General features: G+C 48.4%; 1 protein-coding gene across 1 annotated transcript; it reads right to left on the bottom strand.

Moving 5' to 3' along the window:
• On the bottom strand, nucleotides 1-26,883 carry LOC135295747 (interferon-induced very large GTPase 1-like). Its single transcript, XM_064411426.1, has 2 exons — nucleotides 26,746-26,883; nucleotides 1-7,663 (listed from the first exon to the last, which is right to left on the bottom strand). The coding sequence occupies exon 2, from the start codon at nucleotides 7,659-7,661 to the stop codon at nucleotides 333-335; it is 7,329 nt and encodes a 2,442-aa protein (XP_064267496.1). The 5' UTR covers nucleotides 7,662-7,663; nucleotides 26,746-26,883; the 3' UTR covers nucleotides 1-332.
• Nucleotides 26,884-27,664: the final 781 nt, after the last annotated feature.

Below are 27,664 nucleotides of genomic sequence, written 5' to 3'. Positions count from 1 at the left end.
CGCTGCCTTTGCCCCGTCCCTGGCCTTTGGGCTGCGGCTTGGCCAAGAGTCCAATCACCCCAAGGAGGGGGTTTGGTTTGGCTCTAGGACAAAGCTGAGGGAAATGTTTATGGCAACAAGGCAATACAACTCTTGTATTCTCATGAAAGGAGGAGTCATTGAGCAGTGGTCACAGTAACGTGCTTTATTTCATCAAATTTGGTAACAATTGAATAACATTGTCTGTATATGGCCTGAGAGCGTCATCACTGTAAATACATTTTGTGAAGAGCCTGGTACAAAGTTTTCCTAAATTCAAAGCTGTTGTGGTTCCTCCTCCCCAAGGACATGGCCTAACACTTCTCCAGCTCATACAGTACTTCCTGCTTGGAAATCCTCTGCCATGCCTCAGGGATTTCTCCTTTGCCCTGAAATTTCCCATTGTACAGAGCTTCCAGCTGTGTCCTGAAATGAGACACAAACCATTTCCAGTACGCCTGCATGGAGGAATCAGGAAGAATGTTCCAAGTGGAATAAGGAGGTCCAGCATCCCGGTATCTCTTGTAAGGGATCCATGGAGCACCACCAAATTTGAAAGTGCAGTCACTTGCAACAAGGCTGGAACAAATATCAGTGTTCAGTTCGTGTGTATCATACTCTATGCCAGGTAAACATTCCCACCATGTGCATCCCAACAAAGCTTGTGGGCGATGCAAGACCACCTGATGGTCTCCATCGTGACCCCGCATTGTGTTTGTGCAGACAGCCCCACAAAAGGGACACTGCGCCCAGCACCCTGAAAAATGCTCTGCCAGGATGGTATGAGGCTGCCTTGAAAATAAGCTCAGGTCAGCTTCAGCCAATTCTTTCTTGAGCCTGTCCCTCAGGTCATCCAGAGGTTGTGCCATGGCCCTGTGCAGGAACTCAATGTCTGTGACCTCCTGGTGCTCGATGCCCTTCAGGTCACTTCTGGGCAAGTTGATCACCTCTGACAATTCCCTGCAAAATTCATTAAGCCAGAGAGAGATTTTGTCTTCTCTGTCTTTTCTGTCTTTGACAATTTGGGTTGATAAAGAAACAGCGCCCAGGATCTTTTGATAGAGAACATTAAGGCAGGAATCTAAAAAATTCCTCAGCCCCCTACTCCCATCTAAACAGTAATTCCTAACCTGTGTCTCAATGTAACTCTCAAAAAACTGTTTTGGAGATGTAAGGTACTGCTTGAAATATTCAAAATTTTCCTGTTCTGCCAGGTATCTCAGGATGCAAACTTCCAGATTGGCTCTGTTGCCCTGGAAATCTGGGAATTGGCCCTGCATGTCCTCAGCTATGCCTTTAGCCGTCCTCTCATAGACTGCCTCGCGAAGAGCTGGTTCAATCTTATCACAAAGGAAAACAGCAAAAGTTGTGACAGAAGCAGCTCCTTGGCAGGAAATCTGGAAACATTGGAAGTAATAATCTCTCTTGCTGCTCAGGTACACGACTGGGTCATTTGCCTTCTGGAATGCTTCATGCATGGCTTTAAACCTTTCTGCTGCCATTGTGCACAGATACAGAGACAAATCTATGCTGTACTCTCTGTTAAATGCACCTTCTGCATTGCTGGGGACAGAGTTCACACCTTTCTGTACTTCATTGAGTATTTCATGAATAAAATTTCGACTGTAATCGCGTTTCTCCTCTTCCTTTTTATCAATGTTTGCCATCACACGCTCTATGATGTTGTTTGTGATGTGCTGAAAGTTGATCACATCAGCATTGGAAATCCTCCTGGGATCTGGGATATAGCCAAAATACCTTTTCTTAATAATGTGTTTCCCTATGTCAATAGAAAATCCTCTGCCCTTGGGAAATGATGTGATCCGTGCATGCATACCTGGCTCCTTAAAATGCTCTACAAGGACATCTTCAATTTCTGCATCAATATCCACTCGTTCTGGAGGAGGAGCAGTATGGGAGACTTCAGCAATCCACTGGTTCCAGATAAGAGTAAAGTTGTCCTTCTGTTCTCTCTCAGTGAGGCTCTTCCCCTTCAGACTCACAGCCAGCTCCTGACTCCTTCTCAGGAGCTCATCTTCATATTGCAACTTCCTTGCACCCAGTTTCTTCTGCTCCTTCTGTAGCTCAATTAGATTCTCACACTTCTTTTTTGTTTCATGAAGAAGAGCCTCTTTCAGTTCTTTCAGCTTCCGCTCCGTGCCTGATTTCCACTGGACCACTGTCTCACAGTCATTGTCGTCCCTGAAATACTTTTCCACTTCTTTCTCAATGGCATCACTTGTCTCTCGCACCAGCTCTTCAAGGTGTTCTCTGGTGACATTCTGCAAGTCCCCATTCCGAATTTTGTTATCCAATCTCATCTGTACATCTAAGATGTGACTCCTCAACCTCCATGTCCACTGACTAAAGGCAGTTTCCAGTTTCCTGTACACAGCAATCTCCAGGGAATTCTTGAAGCTGAAAACAAAGTTTTCATTCAGCAAAGCATTCCAGAGGTCTCCAACACGATCTTTCAGACTCGAGAACCTCAAAATGCGGCACTGAGACTGATTCTTGGCAGTCTGGAAGATTTTGCTCTTGAGTTGCTGGACATTCTGGCTGTAGGTGGGGTTGGGTGGTGCCATTGGGGGGTTTCCTTCCCACAGGTGAGCAAAGTAGTGAATGTGGGTGTTCACATCAAAGGCAATGACATCGCTGAAGGAGGAGATGTCACAGAATTCCTGCTGAGCAGCTACCACAGTCATTTCATTCAGCTTTGATTGCAAACGCCTCTGTCCTTCCATGTTCTGCTCCTTGGCAGTTGCTTCTCCGACATTTTGGTGGACAAAGAGGCAGCTTGGGGAAAGATTGACTTTCTTCATCCTCAGGAAAGCCTGCACAGCGATCTGGAGAACATCATGCATTTCTGATGGATTTTCTCCAAAGATATTGATCACTGTCATGTTGCCAACACCAATGACAAAGGTGGCCAGCTCATTGTCGTGGTTCAGGGACTGTTTATTGGCCATCTCGATGGCACGGAGTCCCTCTGTGTCAACCACCAGCACAAAATCAAAGCCCAAGTCTTGCTGCAGCTCCTCGGTCACTGGGATGAGCTGCATGAAGGCTCCGCGGGTGCATCTCCCTGCGCTGACGTTGAACTGCAGGCCAAACATGGCATTCAGCAGGGTGGACTTGCCTGTGCTCTGGATGCCGAGCACGGAGAGCACAAACACTCGTTTGTCCCCCAGCCTCTCAATTAAGCTGTCAAAGATTGCTCCCACCCAGCGCAAGGGCAGGTAAGAAGCGTCCCCATCCATCAGCTCCATGGGATACCCTGAAACCATCAGCTCTGCTGCAATTTCTGGCAGTTTGACAAAATTTTCATCCTTGGAGTTCATAAATTGCAGAGCTTCATAAATCTGCCCTACCTCTCTCAGAAGGTGCTCCAGGCCGATGGATGAATCATTGATTTCATCAGAGAGGGCATCCAAGTGACTGAGGAAATCAGCATTCACCCTTGGTTTTTTCTTCCTTTTCTTTTTTGACAGGATTTTAGTCCATAGCTTGTAATAGTTTCTCCTCAGTTCTTCAAGATGAGCACGAGACAGTTCGTCCATAAAGACCTTCATCCACTGCAGGAAGTATTTCTTAGTATCTGCTGGTTGTGCATGGAGAAAGCCAAGGAAGGATTTCATCAGTGGGTTGAGAGGAAAAGCTTGCTCAAGTTGCTTTCTTCTGATTGTTTTTTTCTCATTTTCAATTTGGCTGCGATGATGCTCAATGCTCCTGTTCCTCTTCTCCTGCAAGCGAGTGAGTTCTTTGTCCTTTTGGCACCACTGGTACCACAGTTTTCCTTGAAGCGGCAGCAGCTTGGATTTGATCTCAGACAGCTTCTCTTCCTTCAGAAGCTCCACCAGCTCCTTTGCCTTTGCTTTGGCTGTCACACACTCGGGTCGATCTGCATCCACTATGAATCCGTGCTGGCGAGCTTTGTCCACGCAGGCCTCCAGGCTGAAACATGGATTAGACCCTTCCAGGAGATCTCCAATTGTCTTGGTCAGCTGGTCCATCACTTCTGCTTCATTTCTGTTCCTGATCCCGATTTTCATGTTTTTGCTGGCTTGTCCAACTGCAACATTCTCTTTTTCCGTGAGAAGACAAACCAAAGGGCTTTGTGACTGCCACAGGTCCTGCAGAAGCTTTTTCCCCCTGCTGTCCATGTGCTCCCGATCGGACACAAGAGCCACATTCACAGCAGATATCTCCTGCAGGAACTGCAGCTGTGCTCCGTGATCCCTGGCATCTCCATGCAGGTTACAGAAAGCCACGCAGCGCTCAAAGGTGTCATCGGGGCTTCCGCGGGGGCAGTACCAGGCGATCTCCACCAGCCCTTCCATCAGCAAACGCTCTCTGGTGCTGCCTCTGCAGTGGCGGTGGAAGAAAGTGTTGTGTTTGCGTTTGCTCAGCAGAGCGTTCAGGAGCTGGGACTTGGAAGAGGAGGCTGAGCTGCCAATGCGGATGAAGGACACGATGGGTGTCTGTGCCTGAAAGATGAGTTTGTTGCTGTAACTCTTTATTTGGGCCTGCTTTCCTGTCTTCTCCACTTCTTTCCAGCTCCTTTGGATTTGGCTGAGGGCGTAGAGCAGGAACTCAATGCGTGAAGTGCTCGGGTTGGGCAGCAGCAGAGGCAACGCCAGTTGGCAGAAGGCCAGCTTGGTTGCAAGGGTCTGTCTCAGGAAGTCATCAGCACAATGGAAGATGGCCATCTGCAGGTCCATGGGGTGCACATGGCCATCCCTGCTTGCACATTCAGGGGCTGGTTCTTCTAAATCATCAAAAAACAGTTCAAAGATGTCCGTGTATTGGTGCTCCTTTGCTGTGGTTTGTGGCAGGTCTGCAAGTTTTGGGTTGCTCTCATCCCAGCAAGTCAGGTACCTCTCCCGGTAATCCACAGTTAACAGCTTTTGCAAGAAGTAAAATGGCAGTTCTGTGTCCTGGCTCGGCTGGCTGTCCTGCAGGGATATCTTACAGATGGTGTGGAAATCTCCCATCCCCATTTTCCTTGGATAGTGACTTTCCAGTCCAAGGCGCTTGAGCAACTGGAGGAACTCCTGGTTTGAAGTGACTTCATTTTCTTTGGATTCTGTGCTGTCTGACTTGGATTGGGACTGACTGGGGGCCTCAGGTGTTGGAAAAGTGTCTTTGAGGTCTCTGAGTATGTTCTGCGTCCTCTGTTCATCCCATTTGTCATCCAAGCACCCACTGATCAAGGAGTCCAAATCCCGTTCCAGCCTCTCCCAGTCTTCATCACCACTGTGCTTTTGGAGGAGATTCTTTATCCGTGTGGACCACAAGCCTTTCATGTGATCTTCCATGAAAACTAAACGCTCCCTCTTCTCTTCAGGGGACAGTGCTTGACTTTTGGGTTTCACAGTCAGACCCGTCAGCAGGAGGAAGGCCTCAGCTCTGCTGGCATCTTGCTCCTTCAGGTTCACGTACTCCTCGTGTGCCGCTTCCATTTCCTTGGCCATGTACTGAATTTCTGGGTGTCCAAGGAGGTGCTGAAAAGTGCTGCTTTCCACCTGGTACCCTGTGCTGGTCACAATCAAGAGCACCAAGAGTTCCATGTCCTTCTGAGCCTGTTCCTGGAGAGACTGCAGTAAGGAATAAATGGCGAGGCTGCTGGTCAGGGTGGCTTCTATCTTTGCTTCATGAACGTCAGAAGCAGAGCTTCCTGGTGCATAGGTGACAGCATGGATGTGCTCCTTCATTTGCTGCAGTGTTTGGATGAGCTCCTGAAGCTCAGAGACGTTGGGAGATCTGGGAAGCAGATGCTCAGTCTGGAATATCCATTGCATAATGAAGGAAGCCTCAGGGAAGTCCCTGATAGAATAGATATGAGGATTCAGAAGGCTTCTCAACATTGCCTTGATAAAGGTGGTGTTTTCTGGAGGTGACTCCTGGCAGCTCCGCACGGTGTTCACCAGGAACTCCTGCAGGGCTTTGTCCGACAGGCACACGTTGATCCAAACACTCGAGTTCCTGGTTTTAGCACTCAAATATTCCTTTAGCTCCATCAGCATGAGCAGCTTCTCTTCATCCCCTTTCATCACCTCCCAGGTCTTCACAGTCCCCATGAAATCTCTGGCCTCTTGCACTGCACTGCCCAGTTCCTCTCCAAAAATGGTGCCAACGCTCTGATTCGTCAGCGCTTTGTACGCAGCCCTGAGGGCTCTGCTCATCTGACCAACAGACTTAAAATCCCCACAGTGATTGCACAGGATGATGTCCCACACTGGGATCAGCTCAAAGCCACGGTCGATAACGCACCACGTTTTGTTATCAGATATGAGCCCCGTTTTCCACCGAGGAAGGGAAGCTGTGTCTGCTGGGCCCCCTGTGTTGGCCACGTAGAGCTGAATCGCTGTATGAGAACCCTCTCTGGCTCTCCTAAGGACAGAACCCTGTGAGCTGGGTTTAGAAACGTCCAGGGCCCCTGCAGCACTAGCCAAGAAGTCACCATAGCTCTTCATGAAAAAGATGTTCAGTGCTTTAGACATTTGTTGTTTCATATCTTCCTGCTGCTCGGCTTGGAATCCTTCTGTAGATGCTTTCCACCAGAATATCCCCCCAAAGTGGAGGGGACCCTGGTTTATGTGGGACCCAAACCTGCTGAAGAAGCTCTCACACATCTTCACCAAGGTGGGGTTGTCTTCTTCACAACTGAAGTCCAAACTCTGCTCCATGTCTTGCAACACCCGCAGAGCCGCATCCGAGAGGTGAAGCTGATGCCTTTGGAAGTAGCAGGAGGCCAGAGGGATGTACTGGTACTTGGTGGTGCAGAAGTAGCTCTGCTCAGAGTGGGACTGCTGGGTGTCCTGTGACTGCGAGGAGCTGCTGTAACCTATTCTACCTCTTGGAAGGAGCCTCCAGAAGACAGCTTTGGCAGAAACACTCATACTGAAGCCCAGCTGCTCCATGGACTTGGTGAAAGTGGATTCTGCTGCAGAGGAGGAGAATTCCTTTGTGTCAAGTAGTGATCCTTGCTCTGGACCGGCCAGCTGGAATCCCTCCGGAACCCTGAGGAGCTGCTCTCGCTTTGCCAGCACATCTTCAGGTCTGCTGGTTCTGTAGATGCCCTGCAGGGCCAGTCCCCCTGACGCCCGCTTCAGCACCTCCGTGTCAGGGATGTTCTTCTCCCTGCCTGCTGACAGTTCCTGCTGCTCCAGCTGCTTCTGGATGCTCTCCAGCATATCTGCCAAGGGTTTCTTTGGCTGTGGCCAGAACTCTTTGGGAATCTCCATGGCTTGCCACAGAGTGTCTGCTTTCTCCTTCAGAGCATCCTGGCTGTTCCTGTGGCTCTTGAGCATTTCTGTCAGATCCTTCAGAGCTTTTTTGGCCTCCTGTAGTCTCTGCTTTGTCTTCTCCAAGTTATGCTTTTGCAGCTCCTCACACGTTTTGCCATCTGTTATTTTCAGGAGTTTCTGGAGTGCCTTTTTCTCCCAGGGGTGCCGTACTTCACACTCCAGCCTGAGGTAGTCTTCATGTTCCAGATATTGCATGGCTTCTCTGCACTTGATTCCCAGGATCTGTGAAGCTTTGGGCAGCCAGTATCCAGCATCCAGTCCTTCCTTCTGGAATGCCTCTGCCAGGAGCTGTGCCTTTTCATCCCCCTCCTGTGTGTCCTCCTGTGAAGCCATGGCTGTGGAGGAAGAACAGAGATTTTCCCTAAGGTGTTGTCAGAGGCCCCAGGCTCCTGGCAGAGGCTCTGCAGCAGCTGCAGCCCTGGGCATTGCTCCCACCAGGCTGCTGGAGCCAGGTCTGGGATGGCACAAGAGCCAGGGTCTCCTTCCCAGCACCCTAGATGTGCCTGTTGCTTTCCTGTTTGCAGGATCAACCCTGAAGCTGAGTGCATATCTCAGAGACTGCTCAGACACACAGAGATACACACAGAGCCACAGACAGACACATACACAGACACACAAACAGGCACACACAGACTCACTCAGCCACACAAGCTGCCCTGGACAAGGTGCTGCCTTCACCATCACCCACATCCTCCCAGCAGAACTCCTCAATCCCCAAGTGCAGACAGCCAGGGGCATTCCTGGCTCCATGGAGCACGGGCACAGCCCCTTTGCCCATCCAACAGCCCTGCCTACATGCTGCACGCCTGCCCAGCCCACGGCTGCCCTACTCGCTGCCTGGCACAGCCTGCTGCTCCCAGCACCCCGAGGCAGCGCTCACGCACTCCCCCCATGGACACCCCACTCTCCCCAGACACAGTCCCCACACGGACACCCCACTCTCCCCAGACACACTCCCCCCATGCCTGGCACGGCCCCAGGGGCTCTGAGCTGTGCTCCTGCTCCAGCTGCCAGCGCAGCCCCTCCCTCGCCCCTCTCTGGCCTCTTCCCAGGAGCTGCTTCCTGGCACACTCAGGGGCCCACCCCACTGCAGGGGGAAAATCCACCTTGCCCCTGCCCACAGCTGTGCCTGGGACATCCTGATGGCCCTTAAGGGGAGACTGGAAATGTGGGGACCCAACTCAGAGAGGTGCCCTCCGTGATCTGCTGCTCGTTAGCACAGAGTGTCTTGTTATAAATGTATATTACAGCATAGTATTGGCTTTTTGTAAATTTTTAAATGGATTCTATATGTGTGGTGTTAACGTAACTTTGCTGGAAAGATACAGGTTTTTTTCTGTTGCTAACTAAATTTAGAAGTAGCTGATTTATATATACCTGTGTTAAAATGTCTGCTTGGTTGGGATAATATCCAAGGAACATATGATGAAGACCTGCTACTGATATGCCAACTTCAACACTCACCCTCTGAAGAAAGCCCAGGAACTGTGATGATGATAAGAATGGACTAAAACCACAGCAAGAAAGATGCATGCTCTAAAAAGGCAGACCAGAGGAGGAGCCATGCTAAACAGTTCTTAGAACATGTAAACTAGTGTTGAGAAAAGTTTAAGCATGCAACAATTGATGCAATAGAAGTGGTGTATAAAGGGTTTCCAAACTAGCAGATGTGCCCTTGGCTGAGTGCCATGACGCACTTGGACGTAGATCTTCATGTTATTGTCTTTGTCTCCTATTGTCCTTTATTAAGCTTTCACATTTTACCAGGAGAGTGAACCGTGTTTTTACAATTTGGGCGGCTCATCCAGGATGTAGCATCTTGCTTCCGAGACCACTGGGAGTTGATGAGTGGGGAAGGCACCCTACTCATTTCAGTGACCTCACTTCTTCTCATGGATTGGAGGTTGCAGGTCAAAACCCCGTGGACGAAAGGAAATAAAGCAAAGGAAAGAGAAAAGGCTCCCTAAAACTGTGATAGCCCAAAATTGTTGTGCACGAAGACCCAAAGAAGAAAAGAGGATTGTAAGAACTCTTTGGGGGCCGTATACAGGGGGATGGATGTGTGTGTGAATGAGACACACATGCTGGTTATTCCAGTCCTGCTGGTTATTCCAGTCCTGCTGAGTGAGTGAGGAGTCTCCCACACTGCATTTCCATTCTTTCATGAGAAAAATGGCCAGTAAAGAGACAAAGCATTTGATAAAAGGAGTGAGAGAATGTAGGAATGTGCCTCCCATTGATGGAGTGACTAAATTATTCTTTGTCTGCTTAAAAAGGCAAAAAGCCCTGAAGTTTCTCTCCCAGTTTGGTACAAAAGACACCTCATAGGCCTTTGGGACTTCACCTCAAACCTGGGGCTGTCTGACTGGACAGAGGCCAAGAGGTCCTGCCTAGGTAATTCACTAGAAAATGAAGAGAACAAAGGAAATAATCACTTTTGTGGGGTGCTTTAACAGAAGCAAGAACCTCTTGCCCCTGCTCAGGTTTTTTCTGTAAGAGCTTTGTTATTTAGAAACCTTTTTCTGTTTCCAACACTACCTCAGAAGCCATCCTGCTAATTTTTATGCCATTCAGGGTAGCTGGGCTATCTCGAGTGTGATAGATTCTCTGAGAGATCATAAGACCTGGCTCAAAGAGAAACCCATCATGTGGCACCCAAACTTGTGTTTTCTCATTGAGAGACATAGTTCAAGAATTTTTGATTGGCCCTCGATCAAAATAGGACATTTTTTCCTTGGTCTTGCATTTTGGGGAATGCAGGCCTGCGACTGATTTTTTGGGGTGCCAGAAAATAAAACAGGTTACCGCGGACCTGAGGCCATTAGAGGGGGCCACACAGATCAAGGCCTCATAGCTGGTGGAAGGAGGCTGAAAACTGGGACAGGTTGGAGAATGCACAGTGAAGTCCTAAGGACCTGTTGCCTCTTCAGAGAGAGCTGCAATACATCTGAGATGCTTACTCCAAAGTTCTGGGATGCTGTAGGGCTAAGATTCTACAGTTTGGAAAAGAATAAGAAGTCCAGCCTCAAACTACATCCAATATTGCACACTGTGTTGCAGTTTGTAATGTGGAAGAGTGAAAAGCTATCCACAAAACACCTCAGAGCACAGAGAGAGCTGACCACAGACAGCAGAAAAGCAAGGTGGGCAGAGGTTCCAATCCCCCAACTCTGTCCCCAACCCTTCCTGAAGCACACCGACCTGGGAGGGCAGGCCAGCTGCTTTCTGTCCCATTCCCCTTCCCCACTACTGCGAGGGAAACAGACTGGCCGTGGCCAGGCCAGCCTGAGCCCCGTTTAACCTAACCTGCCTAACCTGATGAATTCCCCTTGGTTTCCTCTTAAAAGTAACCTCAGATGCACTAAATTGGTGAATTTTGGCAGTGCAACTGAAAAAAGCCAAGCCGAATCCATGCTCTGTTAGGACAATGGCCCATGTGGCCAGTGCCATGTTTTAGAGCTGCTGAGATGTGACATTCATGGGCATGTTCCATCCTTCTCTGACTCACAAAACTCCCTTTCTGATTCATCACTAAGCTCCTGCCCATCAGATGTGGGATGCTCCTCTTTTGAGGGCTGAGCCTGATCTGCCTCCCTGCCCCTACTCCCTGCACACACCCCAGGACGGCATGTCTTGACCCTGCCTACCGTGAGCACCAGATGTGACCTCCTGGAAGTGATCCCCCCCCCCAGAAATGGTGGTGCCTACGTTGCAAAAATCCCCGATTCCAAACAGAAGATATTCCCACACCTCCCTTGGCAGGTCCCTCACATCTGATGAAGAGTTTCATACATCAGGAGGCACAGATACCTGGCAGAGAATAAGAAGGGGTGCAGTCCAGCATAGAGAATGGGAAATTGCCTCCAAATTAACAGTGTTCCCAGTCCAATATAATGCTGAGGGTGAAGGACCACAATGGGAACAAATAAGCTTGGAAGAGATTAAGGAAATTTGTAAGGCTGCAAGATCGTATGGCAGAGAGTCTGCATATTTACGAGGTTTGCTACAAGCCACCTTTTCAGCCAGTGTATTTACCCCTCATGACCTAAGGCAGCTTTGTACATCTTTGCTGTCTCCGACAGAGTATTCTCTGTGGGAACTGGCATGGAAGCATTTACTAAATGACCTTTTAAGAGGTTGTGCAAGAACTCCAGCCACTGCAAATATAACTCTAGACCAGCTTGCTGGGGAAGGAGCCTACATAGATCCACAAAGACAGGCAAGGGCTCTTAATAGACCAATCCTTCATGATATTAAGGAAGCAGCAAGGGCTGCCTTGGAAGCTCCAAGTGCCTGACGGAAATAAACCAGAATTAGACTTCAGACAAAGTAAACAAGGGATGGATGAGCTGTATATTAAGTTTCTGGACCGTTTAAAATTGGCATTGGATAAGCAAATTCCCATAGATCGTGCCAGACAAGAGCTACTAAAATGGCTTGCAATCTCTAATGCAAATCAAAGCTGCAGGAAAATATTATGTGCATTGCCACAAGACCCAGAGCCCACCCTAATACAGCTAGTGGATGCTTGCAATCGCCTGGGTACCCCATAACACATAGCAGCCATGCAGGCAGAAGTGCTAGCTAATGCCATCACAACTGCACAAGAAAACACCCTAAAGCAGCAGGAAAAGCTGTAGAGATTCAAACACGAGCCCTAGCAGAAGCTTTAACAGCATTTAAAGGGCGAATTGAAAATTAACAAATTCCAAAGGATACATGTTATTCTTGTGGCCAAAAGGGCACTTTTAAAAGGGATGTCCAAAACTACGAAGGAGGCCACCTCCAGAAAACATTGGATACACAGGTCCCTCTCAAAATACTAACAGTATTACTAACTACCCTCCCAGCAGAGGGTTGTCCATGCCATCTGCCAGGAAACTTGCGGCCGAGCATGGTATAGTGATGTGTGATGACACGAGAACTGCGGTACCACAGGCCAGAAACCACCAAAGGCCACCAAGTTCAGAACTGCAGCAGATCCTTGGTGGACTACAGAACACAATGTCCCCAGGTACCAGACTGGAGCTGTCTACAGCCCAGCTAGTAATGCTAACAAATGCCATTTCTCACATAATATCCATAGGACAGCTGGGTCCTGAACCACAACCACACTAGTTCTTAATGGTGAGAGTAAATAGATCTTGTGCAGAAGGTTTCTATATTATTCCAACTGCATTATCTGTCACCAGTTCACAGGAAATCCCTGTGTTAGCTTTATGTCCAGACCCTCCATGTTTTCTACCTAAAGGACTAATCATAGTGCAAGATTTTCTCCTACCAGAGTCATGAAGCAACACATCCCTCATCACTTGGACCAGGCACATCAGCTGCGGGTGGCCTCAACTCATCTGTGCTCTGAAGCATCTCGGGAAAACCATCACCCTTGTTGGCCTGACAGATACTGGACTTGACATCATTCTGATACCAAAATCGAAATGGCCACAAGATTGGACCACTGTACCCACATGGGGCCAACTGGCAGGTATTGGTGGTCACTGCGAAAGCTTTTGTAGCTTACACTCTGTCACATTTGAGGGACTTGAAGGTTGTGTTGCCACCACAAAACCATTCATAGTAGGAGCTGATATAGTTCTTTGGAGAAAGACATTCTCTCAATGGGGTCTGAGAATAGAAACAGATTTTTAACAAGGGCTGTTGATGGAGATAACACATTAAAACTAACATGGACATCCAATACACCTGTCTGGCCCAATGGCCCTTACCAGAAGAGTAACTTACTGTGTTAGAGCAAGAACAGTTAAATAAACATCACCCAACTCATACTACCAACCCCTGGAATACTCCAGTTTTTGTAGTTAAAAAGCGAAACAGTGGGAAATGGAGATTATTGCAGGACCTCAGAAAGGTTAATGAAATGATTCAAAAAATTTGTTTTTTACAACCACTTTTACCTTCTCCTGTTATGATTCCAAAGAATTGGAAGTTAACTGTTATTGATTTAAAAGACTGTTTTTTCAATATTAGTTTGCATCCAGATGACACGCAACGATTTGCTTTTTCCCATCCCATCAACAAATCAGCAGCCCCTTTAAAAAGATACCATTGGTTTATCCTTCCCCAAGGAACGTGCAATTCCCTGACAATATGCAAATGGCATGTAACAAAAGTACTTTCCTCAGTTTGTGTACAATACCCAAATTCCATCATCTTGCATTATATGGACGATATTTTGGTAGTAGCAAAGGACCAAGCACCAATGCAAGAGACAGCAGATCAGCAGTGCAGAAAGCAGGATTCACAATAGCCCAGGAAAAGATACAGAAATTCCTTCCCTGGTGTCCTAAGGTGACGTTGTGATGCTCATATCCCCAGTTGTGTCTTCTGTTCATGCTGGATATTATGTTCTCTTCCTTCAAGACTGGCTCTGAAAAGCAGAGTTTTGTTCTGGTTTCTTATCAGCCTGCTCCCCCACAGCTGGTGGGACACAGAGATGGGGCAGTACATAGTGCAGCTTTTGCTTTTTGCTTTTTGCTTTTGCTTTTGCTTTTTGCTTTGCTCTTGCTCTTGCTTCTGCTTTGCTCCTGCTTTGCCCTTGCTCTTGCTTTTGCTCATTAGTTAGTTTAGCTAAGCAGTCTGGTTTTCCCCTGGACTTTTTTTTTCCTTTCCTTTTTTTGGAACCACTCCAACCTGCTCCAGACTGGGACCTGGGAAACACCAAGAGTTTGCACCTTGTGGCCTGCAGCAGCCATCCCCAGAGCCGGAGGGACCAACAACAGAGCAACCACTCCCAGGAGAGACTCTCTGAATTTGTCATCCTTTTCAGAGCGGTGAAAGAGTGTTGTCATCTGGTATTGTTCATTTTGTGTGCTGGGGGTGTTTTGCCTGTTAAATAAACAGGTTCTTTCCACAGCTCTCCCAGGAATCCTTCCCGAACCAGTTGGGGGTAAGGGCCATTTGGGTTTGCTATCTGGAGGGGTCTCCTTTGGAGGTTTTCTCCCAGATTTGCCCTAAACCAGGACAAAATTATTCAGGGACTCAGACTGAGCACGACCTGCTCAGTTGGTGGAACCTTGGGTGTTAACTAACCAGGTGGCCTTTGCTAAATGCTGCTCTCAATTTTTGAAACATCCCCCACCAAAGGCTTTCAACTGGATTTTCAGTAGTCCATTGTACCTCTCCACTTTGTCTGCAGCTGGTGCATGGTAGGGGATATGGTACACTCACTCAATACCATGTTCCTCAGCGCAGGTGTTGATAAGGCTGTTCTTCAAATGAGTCCCATTGTTTGACTCAATCCTCTCAGGGGTACCATACCTCCAAAGGACTTGCTTTTCAAGGTCCAGGATGGTGTTACGGGCTGTAGCATGAGACACTGGGTAGGTTTCCAATGATCCTGTGTTGGCTTCTACCACTGTGAGCATGTAGCGCTTGCCTTGGCGTGTCTGGGGCAGTGTGATGTAGTCAATCTGCCAGGCCTCTCCATACTTGTACTTGGACCACCGCCCACCATACCACAGGGGCTTTACCCTCTTGGCCTGTTTGATGGCAGCACACGTCTCACAGTCGTGGATAACCTGAGAAATACTGTCCATGGTTAGATCCACCCCTTGGTCTCATGCCCACTTATAAGTGGCATCTGTACCCTGATGACCTGAGGCATCATGGAACCATCAAGCTAGGAATAACTGTCCTTTGTGTTCCCAATCTAGGTCTATCTTAGACACCCCTATCTTTGCAGCCTGGTCTACCTGCTCATTGTTTTGGTGCTCCTCATTAGCTCTACTCTTGGGGACATGAGCATCTACCTGACAAACTATCATCAGTAGCCTCCCTACCCTGGTAGTGATGTCTTTCCACTCTTCAAACTGGTTTTCCTCTACGCTGCAGTTAGCCTCTTTCCACCTCTCCAGCCATCCCCACAGAGTGTTGGCGACCATCCATGAATCAGTGTAGAGGTAGAGCTTTGGCCACTTCTCCCTTTCTGCAAAGTCTAGGGCCAGTTGAATGGCTTTGAGTTCCGTGAGTTGACTTGATCCACCTTCTCCTTCAGTGGCCTTTGTAACCTGTCGTGTGGGGCTCCATACGGCTGCTTTCCACTTACAATTCATTCCTACAAAGTGACAGGAACCATCAGTGAAAAGAGCATAGCATGTTTCCTCTGGTGGCAGTTGGTTATATGGAGGAGATTCTTCAGCCCGTGTCACTGGTTCTTGTTCTTCATCTGTGACACCAAAATTTTCACCTTCTGGCCAATTTGTAATTACCTCCAAAATCCCAAGGCGATTCAGTTTACCTATACGGGCACACTGTGTGATAAGAGCAATCCATTTGCTCCACGTAGCACTGGTGGCATGGTGGGTGGAAGGAACCTCACCTTTGAATATCCACCCCAGCACCAGTAGTCAGGGTACCAGGAGGAGTTGTGCTTCTGTACCAATCACCTCTGAGGCAGCTTGGACTCCTTCATAGGCAGCCAAGATTTCTTTCTCTGTTGGTGTGTAGTTGGCTTCAGACCCTCTGTAGCTTCGACTCCAAAATCCTAGTGGTCAACCCTGAGTCTCCCCAGGCACCTTCTGCCAAAGGTTCCAGGACAGACCATGGTTCCCAGCTGCAGAGTAGAGCATGTTCTTCACCTCTGGTCCTGTCCTGACCAGGCCAAGGGCTACTGCATGAGCGATCTCCTGCTTAATCTGGGCAAAAGCTTGTTGCTGCTCAGTGCCCCAGTGGAAATCATTCTTCTTGCATGTGACCAGGTAGAGAGGGCTCACGATTTGACTGTATTTGGGAATGTGCATTCTCCAAAAACCTATTGCACTCAGGAAAGCTTGTGTCTCCTTCTTATTGGTTGGTGGAGATATAGCTGTGATCTTGTTGATGACATCCATAGGAATCTGACACCGTCCATCTTGCCACTTTACTCCTGGGAACTGAATCTCATGAGCTGGTCCCTTTACTTTGCTCTTTTTGATGGCAAAGCCAGCTCCTAGGAGCATTTGGATGATTTTCTCTCCTTTCTCAAACACTTCTGTGGCTGTGTTCCCCCACACAATGATGTCATCACTATAATGTAGGGGTAGGTCATGTTTAACCAACCTGGTCACCTTTTATGACGAGGTAACCCACCTAGTGGATGCAGGGAAGGCTGTAGATGTTGTTTATTTGGATTTTAGCAAGGCCTTTGACACTGTCAGACACAGCACACTCCTAGAGAAGCTGGGAGCCCGTGGCTTGGACAGGAGTGCTCTGTGCTGGGTTAGGAACCGGCTGCATGGCAGGGCCCAGAGAGTGGTGGTGAATGGTGCTGCATCCAGCTGGGGGCCAGTCACCAGTGGTGTCCCTCAGGGGTCTGTGCTGGGGCCAGTTCTGTTTAATATTTTTATTGATGATATGGATGAGGGTTTTGAGTCTTTCATTAGTAAATTTGCAGATGACACTAAGCTGGGAGCATGTGTCGATCTGTTAGAGGGACGGAGAGCTTTGCAAAGGGACTTGGAACGGTTGGATGGATGGGCAGAATCTAATGGGATGAAGTTCAATAAGTCCAAGTGCCGAGTCCTGCACTTTGGCCACAATAACCCCCTGCAACCTTATAGGCTGGGGATGGTGTGGCTGGACAGTGCTCAGGTGGAAAGGGACCTGGGGGTGCTGGTTGACAGTCAGGTGAACGTGAGCCACCAATGTGCCCAGGTGGCCAAGAAGGCCAATGGCATCCTGGCCTGGATCAGGAATGGTGTGGCCAGCAGGAGCAGGGAGGTCATTCTTCCCCTGTACTCGGCACTGGTGAGGCCACACCTTGAGTACTGTGTCCAGTTCTGGGCCCCTCAGTTTAGGAGGGACGTTGAGATGCTTGAGCGTGTCCAAAGGAGAGCAACAAGGCTGGTAAGGGTCTTGGAACACAAGCCGTATGAAGAACGACTGAGGGAGCTGGGGTTGTTTAGCCTGGAGAAAAGGAGACTCAGAGGTGACCTTATCACTCTCTTCAACTTCCTGAAGGGTGGCCGTGGTGAGCTGGGGGTCGGTCTCTTTCTCCGGGCAACAACGGATAGAAGAAGAGGACACAGTCTCAAGCTGCATCAAGGGAGATACAGGCTAGAATTAAGGAGGAAGTTTTTCACAGAAAGAGTGGTCAAACACTGGAATCATCTGCCCAGGGAGGTGGTGGAGTCACCATCCCTGGATGGGTTTAAAAAAGGACTGGATGTGGCACTTAGTGCCATGATCTAGTTGAGGTGTTAGAACATGGGTTGGACTCGATGATCTTAAAGGTCTCTTCCAACCTGGAAATTCTCTGATTCTGTGATTCTGTAGGTGTTCTGAAGCCTCAGCCTTTTTTTGTGCAGTCTGGATCAGTCCATGGCAGATGGTGGGACTGTGCTTCCACCCCTGGGGCAGTCAGTTCCAGGTGTACTGCACGCCTCTCCAGATGAAGCCAAACTGCATTCTGCTGACAGAGGAATGGAGAAAAATGCATTGGCAATATCGATAGTGGCGTACCACTTCACTGCCTTGGACTTCAGCTCATACTGGAACTCTAACATGTCTGGCACAGCAGCGCTCAGCGGTGGAGTCACTTCATTCAATGCACGGTAGTCCACCATCAATCTCCATTCTCCTTCAGATTTACACACAGGCCAGATGGGGCTGTTGAAGGGTGAGTGGGTCTTGCTGACCACCCCTTGGCTCTCCAGCTCTCAGATCATCTTATGGATGGGAATCACAGCATCTCGAGTGGTTCTATACTGTCGGCAGTGCACTGTGGAAGTGGCAATTGGTACCTGTTTCTCTTCTCCCTTCAGAAGCCCTACTGTAGGTGGATTCTCAGACAGTCCAGGCAAGGTGTTCAATTGCTGGACGCCTTCTGTCACTACAGTCGCTATCCCAAATGCCCGTCTGAGTCCTTTTGGGCCTTTGAAATACGGACCTCAGAGGTAATCTGTGCCCAAAATACATGGGGCCTCTGGGCCAGTCATAATAGGGTGTTTTTTCCACTCATTTCCAGTCAGGCTCACATCAGCTTCCACCAAAGTGGAATCCTGTGATCCCCTTGTCACATGAGCAATAGAAACAGGTTCTGTCCCCACGTCTTGATGGGATTAATGTGCACTGCACACCAGTATTGACTAAAGCTTTATATTCTTGTGGTTCTGATGTTCCAGGCCAACGAATCCACAGAGTCCAGAGAAGGCGGTTTTCCCTAGCCTCTACCTGGCTAGAGGCAGGGCCCCTCTAAGCCTGGTTATCCTTCTTTCTTTGGATATGTGTCTTAGAGGTTCCTTCAAGGGGATCGGACATGTCATCATCATCATCATCATCATCATCATCATCATCATCATCATACCTGGCAGTTTGGCTATGGGCAACTGGAGCTGCTTTCCTTGTGGTGGAACTTCCTCTCTGAGCCCTGTCTTCCTTCAATTCACGCACCCGTTGGGCCAGAGCAGCGGTGGATTTTCCATCCCATAGCCTCATGTTTTCTCCACAATCGCGCAGGAAGAACCACAGCTCAGCTCATGGGGTGTACCTTCTCTCTCCATCTGGGGAACGTCTGCGTTGGGTACCAGAACCTCTGATCTGTACTGCCAAGATTTGGAGAAGGTCTTCTTTAATCTCCTCTCTGAGCTTTTTATGATTCTGCTCTGTTTTCTCCTCGAACTTCTGCAGACATGTTTCCACCGCTGCGATTCTGGCATGTGTTGGGCCATGTACAGCATCTGCATATGCTCGGAGCTTCTTTGCCATATCAAGCACGGTCTCATCCCTGTCATCCAGCTTCATTATGGCTTAAGCAGAAGCATATTCATGTGGCCCAAGTTGTACAAGTTTTCACCACATCACAGATGTGCATGGTACCAGGTCTGGATTCCTAGTTGTTATGTCATCTGAGAAGATAATCTCCGCCACTGCCATTTCTCTCAGGCATTGGATCTTTTGTTCTACGGTCTTCCACTGTGTTTATTGCATATAGAGATCATCTGCACACAGACATCTTTGTGCTACACTGTCCAAGACCCGTGCCCAGAGGCTGTGACGGTTAGCACCCCTCATCGTGCCTTGGTTGATGACAGGATCATGTGACAGTGATCCCAAATGCCTTGCTTCAGTGCCATCCAGAATTGTACCCTCGCCTGCAGCATCAAAAAGACAGACTAACCGATTAATTATGGATTCATAAGGTTGTCAGGTATAATCTTTCCTTAGGTCACGAAGGTCCTTCAGGGCAAAGGACTCAATATTGGCTTCTGATCTTGCGCCTGTTGCTTTGACTCCTGATTTTATGTCAGGAAACATTGAGGGTCCTTCTCCTGTATCATCGTCATCATCATCATCCACTGGTCAATTGGTCTTTTCTGTGCACTTTCCACTTCTAGTGCTAGTAGCAACAGCCATTGGTTGAGGCTTATTGTCTGGTTTAGCTGCTGGCTTAGGCTCACTATGTGGTTTAGCTGCTGGCTTTGAGCCTGGGGTGTTGGCTGCAGCCTGAGTGACTGGGATAGCTCTTGATGTATCTCCCTGCCCCCCTTCATCTGTCTGCTGCCCTAGAGTATCTAGCAGTGTGTGATAAGCATATGCCAGGGCCCAGCTCACTGCAATGATCTTTTTCTCCTTAGGGTCATCATGGCACTTCTCTTTCAGGTATTTCATTTCCCCACCTCAGCTGGGTTCTGAATTTGTTCATGTGCAAAGTCCCAGATTATGGAGTCAGAGAATTCCTTCAGGATTTGGCCCATATCCTCCCATTTCCCACACCACTCAGGATTTTCCATGCCTGGGTCTACTCCTGGGTCAGCAGTCTCATCAGCCTGTCTAGAAATCTCAGCCCTCATTCTAGAGGAGCTGCAGACTGTATAGAGGAAGCTTACCAGATGAAATACCAGAAAGATGGTCTCTTTAACATTCAGGGAAATCTGAACATTCTCCAATAGGGAGGTAACAGATTCAGAGGAGAAGAAGGAAAGGAAAGGCTGAAAAGCTGCTCCTCCTCTAACAAACTGGGTGCATAACTATAGCCATGAACCATTCATACCTGGAACAGACCCCAGCACCTTTATAAACTTATTACAAGTCATTCCCACCAAGCCCAGCAGGATAGCTATTCTGGCCACTGCCCCTCTGCTGTAAAAACTATGTATCAGGGACAATACTAGAGCATTTCTGGGTAAGAAAATAAACCTAGGGACCATAAATGTATTAAGATCTCAAAAAAAACTAGGGACCATAAATCCATGCAAGCCTTCACTCCAAGAGATGTTACTAATTCAAAAAACATAGCTATTAACTGCTTTATACCAACACAGAGTAATGGCAACCAAAATGCACTCAAAACAGGGTTTTTTCCACTCTCTCTCGAGCCCCTCATTGGGCACCAAATCTTGTCCTGGTTTAGGGCAAATCTGGGAGAAAACCTCCAAAGGGGGCCCCTCCAGATAGCAAACCCAAATGGCCCTTACCCCAAACTGGTTCGGGAAGGATTCCTGGGAGAGATGTGGAAAGAACCTGTTTATTTAACAGGCAAAACACCCCCAGCACACAAAATGAACAATACCAGATGACAACACTCTTTCACCGCTCTGAAAAGGATGACAAATTCAGAGAGTCTCTCCTGGGAGTGGTTGCTCTGTTGTTGGTCCCTCCGGCTCTGGGGATGGCTGCTGCAGGCCACAAGGTGCAAACTCTTGGTGTTTCCCAGGTCCCAGTTTGGAGCAGGTTGGAGTGGTTCCAAAAACAGGAAAGGAAAAAAAAAAAGTCCAGGGGAAAACCAGACTGCTTAGCTAAACTAACTAACGAGGAAAAGCAAGAGCAAGGGCAAAGCAGGAGCAAAGCAGAAGCAAGAGCAAGAGCAAAGCAAAAAGCAAAAAGCAAAAAGCAAAAAGCAAAAAGCAAAAAGCAAAAAGCAAAAGCCGCACTATGTACTGCCCCATCTCTGTGTCCTGCCAGTTGTGGGGGAGCAGGCTGATAAGAAACCAGAACAAAACTCTGCTTTTCAGAGCCAGTCTTGAAGGCAGAGAACATAATATCCAGCATGAACAGAACACACGACTGGGGATACGAGCATCACAACATCACGCTAGTACAGAAGGGAAAGATATTGGGGATGTGAATATATGTTTGTCCAGGATGGGTCCCATGAATCTCATCAAAGACCCATGGAACTTATTAAAATTGGTCCTGAATGCTGGGACAAATGCTTAACCAATTGCCCAGAGTTTAGGCTCAAAATAGAAGGTTGTGCAATCAAGGATTTTAAGATTTAATATAACTCAATTTTGTACTGCTCCCCAAATAGATAGAGTAAAAGTAACTCAACCAGTACCAACACTGAGAGAAACCATGACTACTCAAATCACTCTAGAATCCATGGTTCCCATAATTACCAAAACTGGACTGTATGCTGTTAAGAAGGCCAGAATTCAAAAATTGCTAATTAATCCAAAGTGATCATTAAAATGGGTAGAGATGGCAATGCAAGTGAATGCCTCTACCGTTTGGCCTGAGTGTGCTCCATTTTTAAGGACCTCTTTTATTGATTGGACTACCTGGCTGCAGAAGTGTATGCCTTATATGTCCAGACAGAAGAAAGGCCTTACTGGATTATTGGGATCAGGACTAGGGGTTCTAAACACAATAGTTTCAGAAGTATTAATGAACAAATTAACAGCACTTGGTAGTGATATGGTCAAACTGCAATAACCTTTACAATCTTCCTTGTTGGCATTAGATACCAGCCAGTGGAAATTGTCAAAAATATTACCAGAATGGGAAAGTATGGAAGAATGAGACCATCAATTGATAATTGATACTCTAGGCACAGCTAGTGGGAACATTTCTTTGGCTTTCAGGTGTACACAGGCACAATTATGGATGCAATCTGTGGTGACTTCAATTATCAGGGGCAGGGAGAAGGCATTTTCCCTGTCAAAATTGGTAAAGTGGTTTGGAATAATGCCTCGGATTTAGAAAAATAACTTCAATCCTGTTAGGTTTTAGTTAGTTTTACTTATGATCCCATGACGAGTATGGTAACGGCTTTTGTTTAATCATATAGGATGCATCAGTGAGCTTGGTATATCCAATTGCTCCTTTAGGGCTAAATCACCAGGGGACCGTGCTATATCCTTTTGAATACAGAATGTGGGCATGAAAGGTTGAAGGAATGTGGCGAACTGTTAACTTAGAACCCTGCTCAATGAGAGAACAATTGGGGTTTATATGTGAAACCAATGTACGTGATGATAAAGATATTTGTTTGGATAGAGAGCAAAGCATTTGTCACTTTGAAATGCATCCCAATTACCAGACAACCTTGCTTGTATGTAGAGGACAAGGTTGTGTCTGCCTCAGAACAGCATGCCCCACTATAACAGTGGATGAGATCACTGTGAATGAAACTCAATTTTATTTATGTATTTGTAACTTTGTCAAAATTGAGGGATGTGATTTTTCCTATTAGGCACCTGTTGTATCATACCAACATATAAAGGCAAATTTGATTACTGTCCAAGAAATGTCACCTGTGCCTATAGAGATAAACTTGGCTTTGGCTACACAATTGTTGAAGGATCATGAATTAAAAAGAATTCTTAAAGAAATTAAAGATGAAGGAAAGAAAAATTTGATTACAATACATCATGAGACAGAGACTATACAGAGAGTATTTAAAAGATTGGACAAAGGCCCATCCCATCATTGGTGGGATGTTCTCTTCAGGTGATCCCCAACAGCAACCAGCTTACTTAATACCTTAGTTCATCCAATTATTGTTTTGCTTATTTTAGTTGGTATAAGTTTGATTTTTTTTTTTTTTTTTTTTTTTGTCCTGGTTTGATAAGAAAGTGAGTTTTCGGGAAGTTGTGGTCAAACCAATCAGTGCTCAGATTTGAATATTGGTGTCTGGTGTGGCCACTGAAGACATGGATAGGCCTCTGAGAACACAGGGGGTTAAAAAATAGAGAACTCCCAGGAAAACTCTCTCCTAGTTCTGGTCCGTGAAAGAGGTCAGACCTCCCCTGACCAGCTGTGGCCTGGGTGGGGGAGGGAAGGCCATGCAGCCTCGGCTGAAGTAGGCCGGAGCCTTGGACAGAGAAGGAGGGGGTGAAGGCCCCTGCAGGATGGAAGGGTGGAGGAACACTGAGAGGCATCAGGCAGAACTCCCCCGCCCCTCCCCCGGGAGAGAGAGAGAGAGACACCCTGTGCCTGTGCCGCCTTGAAATTTCATATGTTGTGCTGGCAGCATGGCTGAAAGAGAAGAGGGGGTGCAGCGAGAAGGTGTCTAGCTGCCGTGGGAGTTCTGGGTGGTGGGAGGAAGAGCCTGAGATTTTAACCCTTTTCTGGGACACTGAAAACTTTACGAAACACTAGTCCTCCTTGATTTGAACGAGAAGAGAGAGACATGAAATAGAAGGAAATGGGCAAATGTGTGAAGGTCTGAGCTAGTGAAGGATGTCAGAAGAAGATGGGGAAGAATCCTAGGTGGGAGGAGATGATGGAGTGGGCTTTGGCTGGACTTTTCTTGCATAGCCATAGATGGAACCAATTTCCTGTAACACAGAGACTGCATTTAGGGGGAGACAATGGCTTGAGCCAAGAGACTGACCTGCAGCAGTGATGTTGAGTGCAGGAGTGAAAAGAACAGAGAAAGATGAGGAGGATGGTGTGGTGGTGCCCTCTGGCTTCAGGGAAGATCTCTGTTCTTGAGACCCTCGGCCCCAGGGGGAGTGAAAATGGGGGGACCTTTGTTCTGAAAGTGAGAAACTGTTGGGTTTTTTTGTACTTTTGGTACTTGGCAAAGCATCTTTAAAAGGGAACCCTGTAAGCAGTTTTGGACCATGGACAGTGGTGAGAGCACTGTACATGGAAGGAAGGAAGCAGTCACGATGGCAAATGTTCTCCGGGCGGTGCCACGTGTGACATGGAAACACAAGAGGTTTCAATTGTGTTTCCGGGGAAGCCTGTGGTACAAGAGGGACTCCTCTCTCCCTTGATGAACTGGGAGCTGATTATCTGAGGGGTGGTAACTTGATTAAGAATCCAAGGTTTTGCCTCACTGTGTTGTGCTGGAAATTGGGTGGGGGGAGGAGGAATGTTTTAGAAGGTTTTCATTTTGAATTCTGTGTGTTCCTTTTATTATAGTTGTAGGTTAATAAAGTTTTTTTTTCTTTATTTCTAAGCTTGAGCCTGCTTTGCTCTATTTCTGGTGACATCTCACAGCAGACACTGGGGAGAATATATTTTCATGGGAGCACTGGCATCGCACAAGCATCAAACCACGACAGTCTATTATAGTACTTGTTTGGAATTGGAGATTGTTGTGGCAAGTAGCAGCTTTAACTTCAACATCGAGAGCACATGGTACAGTTTTAAGAGACACCTACTGCGCAGCTTTACTAGAGGAAGAAGAATATGTATATTAGTAAAAGAATTTGCTATCTTTGAAGAAGTGGGGAATGAATCATGACTCTAAAGGTTAAAGATTTTAGCTGAGGCTTAGAACCAATCCATCCATATTGAAGTTAGATACACCAACAATAGATTAATGATTATTAGATGCTTAAGCTAAAGCTAATTGTTATATTATGAGTTAATGCGTAGAAGGAAGTGGAGCAAGTGAACTATTACAGGAACACACTGAAACCAATGATTCAGAATAACGTCCAGCACCTGGACACAATGTCAATCCATCATGAAGCGGGGGCATTGGATTGTGTCAGAAGGTCACAGAGACCTGATGAAGACATTCCTGACTTCATCCCTGGGACCACTGACCCAATTCAAGACCACCAACCCAATTCAAGAGAAGAACTGCGCACGTGTAAAAGACAAAAAACCTAATTTTAACAAAAAGCAGGGATGGGAGATGCTGCAGGTGTGCATATGTATTATTTTGAGAAATAAATAGAAGGCAAAAATCCTTGTACAGTGTGGTCACGCATTTCGGCAATGACCCCCGTGCTGCCCACCAGTGTAATAAAAACACCACTTTCAAACTTTGACTAGATAGAGAGTCTTTGTCCATGATTTTTTTTACAATTCAGCTAAAATCCATGTTCCCCCACCAGGAGGAAGCTGGACATGCTGGACGGGGTGGGACAGAGCAAAACCCATGAAGGTCAGCAAGGCCAAGTGCAGGTGCTGTCCCTGGGTCGGGGCAATTCCAGGCACAGACACAAGCTGGGAAGAGAATGGATTGAGAGCAGCCCTGAGGAGAAGGACTCGGGGCTGCTGAGGGGTGAGAGGCTGTCCAGGGAATATCTGTGCTCTCAGGGAAGCAGCCAAGGTGTGGAGGGGGCAGAGCCAGGGGAACAGCAGTGACAGTGGGGCAGCGGGGCCCTGCCCCACCACTGCCCACATCACGCAGCTGCTGCTGGGGGCAAGCTCAGGGCTCAGGAGAGGAAGGAGAAGCAGCACTGGGCTTGGATCCCAGCAGGCACTGAGCCCCCCAGCAGCTCGTGTGCTCCCACCAGCAGGATGGGACGGGAGTGGGACAGCACAAACAGGAAAAGCTGCTGGCTCGAGATAAGGGCAGTTCAGCAGCATGGGAAAGCTGGGTGTGGTGGCAGAGCACAGGAGGGGTTTCAGACACCAATTGTTTTCTTTGGGCACATGTCCAGCTGCTCCCTGGACAGCAGAGCCTCAGTGCAGGACGGCTGCTCAGGATGGGAACTGCTGGCTCAGGGTCACTGCAGGAGCTTGTCCACTCGGTCCACTTGTCTCAGTCCTGTTCCATCCCAAATTCTCTCTTAATGGAGCACTGCCGGTGCTGTTTCAGTGTCAGGAGCCAGAGGCTGCCCTGGACAACACTAACTCCAGCCCAGCCACACCCTGAACCTGCTCCCAGGCACCCTTGGCACTCCCTGCACGGCTTCCCATTGCTGCAGGAATAGGGAAAAAGCCCCATGCGAGTGTGTCAGTGCCCGCAGAGAGGCACCAAGCACATTCAGGGCATAACTCGGGACCGAGTTCCTCTTTGGAAGCAAAGGAGGGAAGCAGCAAGGCTGGCAGCAGGACCTGCCATGGGAATGCCTGCACCCCGTTTCATGGGAAGCGCCCCCTCCTTGTCCCGCCGCTCCGCTGCCACCGCTCTGAGCCCGGCCCCCTCCCAGCTCAGCCCCTGCAGCGCACACGGCTCCCCCGAGCTCCCCCAAAGCGCTGCCAGCAAAGGCGGCTTCCTGCAGCCCACGCTCGGAGCACACAGCGCCCGCCCGCTGCCCTCAGCTCCCTCTTCTCCTGCCCTGCCATCTGCCCAGCCCTGGCAAAGCCCCGGGAACAGGAGGCAGGAGAGCAACAAGATCCCGCTCCCTGCTGCTGCCGGCTCCCAGCCCCGCAGCTCATCCCCATCCCCATGCCCATCCCCATGCCCATCCCCATGCCCATCCCCATGCCCATCCCCATCCCCATTCCCATCCCCATTCCCATCCCTATCCCCATCCCCATACCCATTCCCATCCCCATCCCCTACCTTCTCCCTCCAGGCCCCTCAGCTCCCCGGCTGGGAGAAGCTCATCCCAGTCCCTTTTTATGCTGGCTGTCCGGTGGGTGGGGGATTCCCATCACTGTTCCAGAGGCAGCGAGGCAATTCCAGGAAATCAGGCTTTTTACTTCAACAGAGCACTGAAAGTGAAACCATCCTTTTGGGGACAGATGACTGCACTATGGTCCAAATTCCACCCGCCGTGTGGTTTGAGTTGGCTCTCAATACTCATCTGCTGCAGACATCTGACACTTAACTCCTGTGCTGACTGCTAGCAATAACAGTGTAACCTCTGACAGTGGGATACATATATATGTAAAAAAAGAAGAGGGTGTTTGGACAAAGGCCTGAAGGGACAGGTCAAGGAGGAATGGGTTTTCACTTCTAAAGGGCAGCTTTAGATGAGGTATTGGCAAGGAATTCTTCCCTGGGAGAGTTGTCAGGGGCTGGGATGGAATTCCCAGAGAATCAGTGGCTGCCCCATTCCAAGACAGGGATTCCTTGCACTGTCCCAGCTTCCTCCAGGCACCGTCCAACCTGGCCTTCCTTGGACACCTCTGCAGCAGAGGAAGCAAAGCAGGGACAGGGCCTGGCTGCAGCTTTCTTGGCAGGGACACCCCACACCTGACAGTAACAGAGCGTTGGCGTTTGGCACAGGACATTCAACACCCAACCAGAGCAGGGGCCTGGATTGCTTTTCCCCTGGCATGTGGACACACAAATTCTGCTCCATGGCCTCAAAACAAGCACTGGAGTTTGGATAGTGAGACCTCCAGCCTGCCAGGACCAGCCATCACCTGGCCCAGGCTGACAAGTCACAAGTGCTGGAGCAGACACTGCTGGCATTTGCCCAGCCTCAGGGGAAGCCTCAGCAGATGCCAGGCAGGGCTGGGACACATCACCCACA

The sequence above is a fragment of the Passer domesticus genome, chromosome 3, assembly GCF_036417665.1.
Source record: "Passer domesticus isolate bPasDom1 chromosome 3, bPasDom1.hap1, whole genome shotgun sequence".
NCBI classification, from domain to species: Eukaryota; Metazoa; Chordata; class Aves; order Passeriformes; family Passeridae; genus Passer; species Passer domesticus.
Note: the sequence above shows the minus strand (reverse complement) of the source record. Positions and strands in the feature narration are given on the sequence as shown.

Coding starts and splice junctions, on each gene's coding strand:
- LOC135295747 (XM_064411426.1), bottom strand. CDS start 7,661: ATGGCTTCACAGGAGGACACACAGGAGGGGGATGAAAAGGCACAGCTC.